Source organism: Quercus lobata, chromosome 10 (genome assembly GCF_001633185.2).
Source record: "Quercus lobata isolate SW786 chromosome 10, ValleyOak3.0 Primary Assembly, whole genome shotgun sequence".
In the NCBI taxonomy this organism is placed as follows: Eukaryota; Viridiplantae; Streptophyta; class Magnoliopsida; order Fagales; family Fagaceae; genus Quercus; species Quercus lobata.
The window spans coordinates 44084151-44093380 of record NC_044913.1 but is presented as its reverse complement, the minus strand read 5'-3'; the positions used below and the strand labels follow the sequence as shown (position 1 = coordinate 44093380).

The following is a 9230-nucleotide window of genomic DNA, read 5'->3' as shown; positions in this document are numbered from 1 at the left end:
TAATGAACCTCAATTGAGAAAAGTGCCAACTTTCAAACCATAGATAGGTAACTTAGATTTCGGCCAAATCATAGGTGGGTAAGTTATAACTTGCCCTAAACAAATTCTTTCATAGAGCCATCAAAAAACTAAAAGTTAGAAAGACTTCCTCTTCTAGCAAAAAAGTAATCTCTTCTTAGCCCATATGGGTCACTTCTGCTAGCTAGATGTGTTATCCTATCAATCATTAAATCAATAAAGAAATGGTAATACTCAATAGTAGGTAACTAATTTGTAAGTAACAGCATAAAATGACAAATGCTATGTGTTGTATATGATAAAAACATAAAAATAATGTGAAGGTAACTACTAATTACCTTTCCTAGACTCCACAAAAGTGAGAGTTTTGTGCACTTGGTAAAACCTATTAGTCGAATGAGGACATCAAATTATCAAAAAAGACAAAGTGAAGATATGAAAATTAAACCAAAATAAGGAACTTGAAGCATGTTTGAACTCCAAAGATCAAAGACCAATGTCACATGTAACAAATAATTTAGTAAAAGGCAAAAATCATTATGATACTTAGCAATTAGCATATTCACAATGTTCCTATCAGGGTGGCAAATGGGTGAGTTTGGGTGGGCATAATTGGGTTGGGTATATAAAACCCATTTAACTAATTGTTTCAAATCCAAATTCAACCCAATTATTATGGGTAAACCCCAACCCACCCAGTTACCCAATTATCAAAATTACCAAAATGTTACTAAGGCTGCATTTGAATTGACTTCAAACTGATTTCAAAATGATGAAAATGGGGGTGTTTGGCTGTTACTTCAAATTCGGTCAAACTGAAAAGCATTTCCAGTTGACCGAATTTGAGAGCCAAAACAACAGAAATGATTTTCCGTTTCTATTTTCACTTCAAAGTACTTCCGGCCTTGGAAAATAGAAGAGAGAGAGAGAGAGAGAGAGAGAGAGAGAGAGAGAGAGAGAGAGGGAGAAAGACAGAATCGATCGCGACATCCCCGTCCGCCAACATCACTGGCTGGCGCCGTAGCGCCGATCGCGATCGCGATCGATGCTAAAAATCGCGATCGTGACCATCTTCGTGCAATTGCGATACGACGCATCGCGCGAACATGTCGAATCGCGCGAAGCGCTGACCGCACCGAAATTTGATGATTTTTTTTTCTGGGTTTTGTTTGTGTTTTAAGGAATAAATGAATATAATCGTTTGGTAACCAATACAACAAGTAGAAAATGTGTTTTTTTATGGTATTTTCAAGAACCAACCAAACATCAGAAAATATTTTCCGAAACAAAATGCAACCAAACATATGACCCTTTCCGGAAAATACATTTCCAGAAAATAGAATATTTTCCGGAAATACTTTTTACACGAACCAAACGCAGCCTAAAGTAAAAATGATTAAAGTACTCTAAAATTTTCAAAAATGACCAAAATATCCCCAAATCTAAAAATGACCAAAATACCCCAAAAACTCAGAAAATGACCAAAATACCCCTGAAACCCAAAAATGAAAAATACCCTCGAAAAAATGACCAAAATAAAATGACCCCTCAAAACCGAAAAATTGACCAAAATACCCCCAAAGCCCAAAAAATTACCAAAATACCTCCAAAACCCAAAAAATTACCAAATACCCCTGGAACCTGAAAAATGACAAAAATACCCTCAAAACCCAAAAAAATGACCAAGTACAAGCACGCTGTGTCTCCTTTTTTTTTTTTTTTTTTTTTTTTTTGGAGCAGGTGCATTGATTTTGTTAAGAAATTCTATGACACTAATTTTTTATTTGTTTATGATATGCTTAAGATTTCTATTGAAATTAATGTTTCGAAATTCTTTTCCTTACATGTTTGAAGGAAAATAAAGTTATTATACACATGTGTTAGTGCTTAAATGGACCACCGTGATTAAAAATATAACAACATATACGGTGACAATTGTAATTTAGTTCGTACATTTTTTTCCTCCAATTTCTCTTGGATGGTTGCTTTAATACGATTAATGATATATATGCCATCGAATCAAAGACAATTAGGACCACCTGATTGATACAATACAGGGTTTTCTTTCGTACACAATAATTTGAGGCCTGCTTAGAAATATTTGGAGGCGATCTATAATTATAAAAACATACCTCACTTTATATACTTTGTAAAAAGCTTTCAAGTTCGTCTCCAACAATGTGAAACCCATAATCCACCGTGTAGGAATCCACTTTGTAATTTTTATGAAGATTTGGACTCAACACTTCCAATCAGAAACCAACATCTATTTGCTATTAAAAAGGTCACCTATTAAAATAAAACATGGATCTTGTTTATTCAAAAAGGTAAAAATAAAGTCTGCCTATTCTAAGGTTAATCATCTTCTTCTTTCTCAACCAATATCCTCTTGCATGCCTCATAGCACATGAAAGATATCCCAGCAGCAGGGACCAATTTCACACAACTTGGTCCCAACCCTCTATACAGACCTGGAAGCCCTTCATTTTCAAATATGCTCACGAGAGCATGAAGCATACTTTGATACTGTCTCCCATTGATAGCTCCAGCAGCCTGCATAAGCTTGCGAGCCACCTCAAGTGGGAAAGTTGCAGTACTGGAGATTGCACCAGCTGCTGATCCAATTAAAATTTAACACCACCAACAACCAAAAGTAAAATCTTAAAACCCATAACATTAAAAAAGAAGACGAAAAATAACCTATCCAACAATGTAGCACTAAATAAGCAACAATTGAGCATCTTTGAAATAAAAACATGTAATGAGTCCTCAAAAAGCTTCCATGTTGATAAACATTCTGTACAATGTGAAGCTGCAAAGGAACCTTTCCCTTTGAAGACTCACAACAGTCAAATATATACAAATAGTCTTTAAAGTTTACAAAAATGAGTACCTTGAAGTTAGTCAAATCTGGGACTACATAATTAGGCAGCTTTTCATTCACCACAACATATCCACCTGCATCAATATTCCAAATGAATTACAAATGAAGCAAACGAAGTACTTAACGTAGCATAAGCGTTCTTTCTACTTTGCAGTATTTCAGCACACAAAGAGATCTTCAAAGGCCATAGAAACAAATGAATTTTTGCAGCATAATACTTATGTTGGGATAAAAGGTTAAATGTTCAACAAACAAAGAAACGTCCAATGAACCCCACAATCAAATTATTGTATATGCAGGGCTAAATGGCCACACCTTTGTTGGTTTGCAACCAACATAATTAAATTTTTTTAAATATTCCTTTCAATGTTTCAAAATATAATCTTGGGAATACAAGAAGAGTGAAAACTCTTTCATTATTAGTAAATTACACACATACCCAGTTATAGTTTTGATCCCAGAAAATATAATTTTAGTATATAGTATAATCTAAAATTTGATCATACATTCAACCATGGAATGCTCAAAATTTCAAACAGGCAGCAACAAAAGTCCTGTACCTTAGGACCCAATTAATTTCAGCCATGTGGCTGAATTAATCAATGCATCACAAACCTTATGTAAAATTTATTTCCTCATTTTCTGATTACACTGTACATTGAATTATGGCTTCTTTAAATGTCAAATACCCAAGCGACTTCATTAAAAACACTAAATCTTAAATCTCAAATTCTTATCAAATTAAGTATCCTAACTCATTATCTTATTAAAGGGCAATCTATAGCTATAAGCTTTTGCATCACATACACTCATAAATTGCCTTCTGAATTTGGTCCTCAGAGCATGCTCAAGTAGAAAATTGACTACAAACTGAATAAATCATTGAGACACACTTCCCAAATTGCTTAAATTGAACTCTTCTATGTGACCACCTCTTCCTCATCAATGTCATGATCTCTTTCCTATATTTGGCAACTGAGAAAACAGAGGAAATCATTTTCTTTTTCTTCCAAAAAAAGTAATAAAGTTTGAAATTTTATTTATCAAGAATGGAAAACTTAACTATCCCATATGATCAAATTACTAAACTAATCTCTTTATATGACACATTTTCTCAAAATCCAAGTTCTTTTCCATCAACAACTCTGACCCAAATGAACAAAACAGAGAAACAAGAAGCAGAAATGATAAAAGAAGTAGTACCTGATCTCCAATAGGGGGATTAAGGTCAGGAGAGAACAAGTAACAGTGAACCTTGCAATTGAATCTCAAACAAGCAAACTCATACCTTGTAATGCATTTACATATCTATAGAATTTGGAAATGTGAAAGAAATTTGACATCTACTAACTACTTTCACAGATTTAAATTACCAAAAAAAAGTTCAGGCAATCGAAATTAGAGAAGATAAAATCGAACAAAATTAGAAGATGTAAACTGTTTGGTAACGGAGAAAACGAAGGAAAGCAAAAGAAGACTTTTGAGTAGCTAAAGAGAGGAACCAAATCCAAGATTTGAAGCTTACTGAAGAGTGCTGGAGTGACCGGAAAGAGGATAAAGTGAATATTTCGGTGAACAACTCAGAAAACTGCTGAAGCTTTGAAGAGTTTTGATGTGTTTGAAGCTTTAAAGCTGTTGGGTTTCTGACTAAAACGTGATTGGAGGCTGAGAAAATGAGGGAAAATGAAAACCCTAAACCCTGAAACGTCTGAGGGCTGGTTTTTTTTTTTTGGTGGAAATGACTGGATTGAATTTGGGTATATTGTTTTTGGGGTTAAATGGGCTTCAATGGGTTTTTTAATTAAAACCCAATTATCAGTGGGTCTAATTGGATTGATGCCCATTTAACCTAACTGATAATTGGGTGGGTTTGGGTTTAATTAGAGTGGGTGGGTTTGGATGGGCAATGGGTTTCGGCTTACTTTGCCACCCCTATTCCTAAGCTAGGTTACCCAACCTAATCTAGTAATATCATGTAAATTAACATGCTGGTAATTACAAGTCTTGATATAGATTTGAATTCAGAAAAACAAATAAGTAGAGTTTGGCCTCCATGTTATACAAGTTTGAGATTGCCACAGCTTGGCTCTAGTTAGATACATCCAAAGTATGGTAAGCCACCTTCCAATCTAAGGATACAGAAACATAAAAGCAAAAGTCTTCAAAAAATAACACATTGTTCAAAACTTCAAAACCATAATTTAGCAGATGTAATGCAACATGAGGATGAAGATTTACAGAAAAACAAAGAAGAAGCCACGCGATGATCCGTACATGTGACAACTGAAACATCAAAAGATCACTCACTGTTTCATTGGATGTCTTTGGATCCAAATAGACCTATGCTCCATGGTTTTATGGAAGCAGTAGTTTTGTAATTTTTATGAGCTATCTGAAGATGTACAACCACTATACTTCTTAGATTCTTCTTTTGTACATTTATGTCTTTTTTAATAAGATACTTGAATTACCTATCAAGAAAATTAGGAAAACTAGATCAGACAGACCAAAAGGAAAATTTTGTCAACAGTTATTTTGAATAGAGAGGATGAGCACAAAAAAGATAGTGAATTTTAGTTCACAGACACTGATAACATTATACTTTGATCTTCCACTATTTATCTTTAGTTTTTTCTTTTCTTTTCCTCTTTCCAATACACAAATTTCTAACATTGGTAATCCGCATAACTCATTTTCAAGAGTTTGCTCTGCCTTCCCTGAATAATACAAATACCATATAACAATGTGTATGGACCTTCCAAATCCAATAGAAAAGCAATAAAAACAAAAAAAGGTAATAGATGGTGAAACATGGAATTTCTGAAGGATGAACAAACATCTCAAAATAAAACAGGTTAAAATTTTATAGTAATAATAAAATAAATAAATAAGGTAAAAAGAAGTGCATGGAAAGGTCAAGTAAAGGAATGTTGGATGAATTAATTAAATTTAATCAAGTCAAGATATCCTAGTAACAAAAAACAAGATCACATGATAAATTAAACAAAACTTGACATTTGCATTGCTGCAACCAAAACCATTGTTTCTACAGTGTGTAGAATGCGTATCCCTCACTTGGATAAGACGGCTGCTTAACAGAATGTAAGTGAAAACTGACGCGAAATAATAGAGAAAGAAAAATAAATGAAGCTTCTCTGTCAATCTGACTGATGTGAAGGAATATATAACGCAATCCTTCAAAGAAGTCATACACAAGGCTTCACTCTTTATGTCATTGAAGGGGGGGGGGGGGGTGTGAAGTCTACAAAACTGGCCCATCCGTGTCTTTGTATCACATCTACTACCTACAACCAGCTAAACAATTTAGGCCCCCGGCCCTCCACACTTATGAACTCAGCACTAGCTCCTCCTCTTCCATCTCCTTGACTGCTCTTATGAGACCCTTTGTGATTCCATTGAGGTGCAATCCTTTCTCTTTCATTTCCTCTAGCAGCTTCTCTGCTGTTTCCCAATCTAAAGCCTTTAGACAAAGAGATTGGATCAACTAATTGTAATCATCAACATTAGGTTGAACGCCAAAATCCTTCATCTCAGCCAACAACTTCAAAGCCTTGTCAAACTCTTCAAGTTTACAATACCCACGAATGAGTGTATGGTAAGTCATAGGGGTCAGTTTAGAATGCTTCTTTTTTGCTTCTGACAAGAGTTTACAAGCCTCCTCCATCTGACCACCATTTGTGTAACCACTCATGATGACAGTATATGTGTACACATCCGGTTTCAATCCCCTACTCTCCATCAGCTTCTTAATCTGTATAGCTTCTCCCAGATCCCCAGCCTTGGAATATCCACTGATAATTGAATTGAAAACTACATTTCCAGGGGGCAGACCCTCTGTGATCATCTTAGAAAGCAACTGTTTTGCCCCATCGACATCTTTCATCCTACACAAACCATGAATGACAGTAGAAAACGGCTTAATTGCATATTTCCGTGCTTCTCCTGAAAAATCATCCAACATCTCCAAAGCCAATTTCACAGTTTCATCCTCTCTACAGAGTGAACTGATCAAAAAATTAACAGAAGATCGAGGAGTAATTTGGTTCTTCTCCTTCGCAAATAAATATACTGAATGGGCATCCTTAGCCTTCCTCCCCTTACAAAGCCAAGATATGATCTTACCCACTTTCTCATTCTCAGGCAAACTTCCCTCATCAAGCATCTTTTCACAAACAGACCAAGCCCAGCCAAACATTGATCGCCTAGATAGTGCTTCAATCGTGAAATAATCCGTATCAACATTTGGGACACACCCAAAATCCCCAAACTTGTTAAATACCTCCCAACTCGCCTTCCCTTTTCCCAATTTCGATAACAAAGCTATCAACTGATTGAGAATCTTCACATTCAACACACCATTCTCTTTCTCACCTATCTCCTTAATCAAATCCCACAAAGCATATGCATCTTTCTTCTTAAGTTCACGACAAATTGCCCACACTAGCACATCCACCACACAGGTAGTCACCTTAAACTCAGATTTCTTCTTTAAACCCCACTTGAAAAACCTAATCAAATTCTCACCCAAAACAAGTGGGGTTTCCAGAACTTTCACCACAAACTCCTCATGTAGAGTCAAACCCATGTCATCAAGAGCTGACTCTAAAGACCCATCAACACTACTCTGCAATAACGACAACACATTCTCCAACTGCTCCACATTAATCTCATAAACCTCCTCCTTTTCATCCCCATTTTCCTCCCCAGTGGCAAAAGTATCAAACTGGGAATCACCAGATTGGTCTGAGACCCCAAAAATCTCATCCCCATCCCCAGGGACAAAACTATCCAACTGGGTATCCCTATTTTCATCAATACCAACTAAACCTTGCTCAGAAACCCCATGAATCTCAGAATTCTCCAACTGGGTATCACCATTTTCAACAAAACCCACTGAGGACTCCTAAAAATCAGTGGGGTTTGTTGAGGTCTCAGAGTAGAACCTGGGGTTTTGGCAAATAAATAATCTTTTGGGAAAACCCCAATTTGTTGAGAAAACAGGAAATTCAGACTCAGTTTGTGTTTGAGTTTGAGTTATAGAAGATGAAGAAGCAGGTACCTTGTGTTTCGGGTTTTGAGTTGCATAGAACCTCCTCCATACTGCTCCACCTTGTCTGGACGAGACAGCATCTCTTGCCACCACCACCGACATCCACATCCTCTCTCTCTATCTCTCCCTCTAAGAAAGATGTACAGTATCAGTGTTTACACTTACCCTACAAATCAAGCACGTTATTTTAATACAGATGGGGGGCACGTGGCAAGTAACAAATCTAACGGTAGAAAATAAAACACGTTACAAAATTCTTAATTGCCCGCACGTTTTAGCAATCTCCTTGCAAACCCACCGGAACCACCACTGATGCAACAACGCCTTTGAGCAAACAGGATGGAGCCATTGGAGATGATGCGTCTTACAACGACTTTGCAGCGAATAGGACAGAGCCATCGGAAACGATGGCAAAGGCGCAGGACTTGCCTTGAACTTTTATTGATGGTGGGATTTATCTGTGAATTCTCATGCCTGAAACTCACATCAAATCTGATCCAATTCTCCAAAACCACCATCTATTATCAACCCATCAACCACCCACAACGCATATTCATTCTACCCATATTCGCAAATCTAGAGAAACCAAAACCACATTAAAAAAAACCCAGCCTTTGCCGTCGAACCAAACGGCCCAACTTATCTAGTTTCGCTCTACCGCAAGCTCATCGGAGGACCTCCGTTTCGTGAGCCAACGCCGGACCTAGCTAGCCTCGACGGCGTCAACGCTCTGGCCACAACACTCACCGCCACATCAGTCCCAACTGCCACAGTTTCTTGGGTGTGTCCCTCGCAGTCGCACGCAACCAAACTGCAACAAAAAATTTCCAGCATGTTTTGAACTGAACACCTCTGATGCTCAGACTATGAGAGTGCTGACGGGAGAAAGAGGAAAAGAAGGAAAAAGAGAGAAATTTTTTTTTTAAGAGAATGACATGGCATATTTTTAGCCATTAGATTGTTTATAGTGTCTTTCATCTATATTAAAATGGGAGAGTATGGGAGAGTAGTTTTAAACGGGAGGAGGGTCTCTCCAAATTTGGGTCACGTGTATAAGATATGGTTGGAAGTCCATATATTTTTTAAATTTTGAGTTTTTTTTACCCTGTCAAAACTAAGTTTTTCCTTTGTAAATTATTAAGCTGGTTTTTATTTATTTTGGATTGGATTTTTGAGTTAACACTTATTAGGGTTATCAAACAATTATTATTTTTTTTTTGAAAATTAGGGTTATTAAATTATTAATAATATATTTAA

General features: G+C 36.5%; 1 protein-coding gene and 1 pseudogene across 2 annotated transcripts; both read right to left on the bottom strand.

The window, feature by feature from the left end:
• Nucleotides 1–2373: 2373 nt before the first annotated feature.
• Nucleotides 2374–4245, bottom strand: LOC115964804 (adenine nucleotide transporter BT1, chloroplastic/mitochondrial-like). The gene is made up of 3 exons (XM_031084051.1): nucleotides 4191–4245; nucleotides 2863–2976; nucleotides 2374–2633 (listed from the first exon to the last, which is right to left on the bottom strand). The coding sequence occupies exons 1-3, from the start codon at nucleotides 4243–4245 to the stop codon at nucleotides 2374–2376; spliced, it is 429 nt and encodes a 142-aa protein (XP_030939911.1).
• Nucleotides 4246–5904: 1659 nt separating this feature from the next.
• Nucleotides 5905–8927, bottom strand: LOC115963096 (annotated as a pseudogene). The gene is made up of 2 exons (XR_004085697.1): nucleotides 8245–8927; nucleotides 5905–8139 (listed from the first exon to the last, which is right to left on the bottom strand). The product of XR_004085697.1 is annotated as a pentatricopeptide repeat-containing protein At3g02650, mitochondrial-like (transcript).
• Nucleotides 8928–9230: the final 303 nt, after the last annotated feature.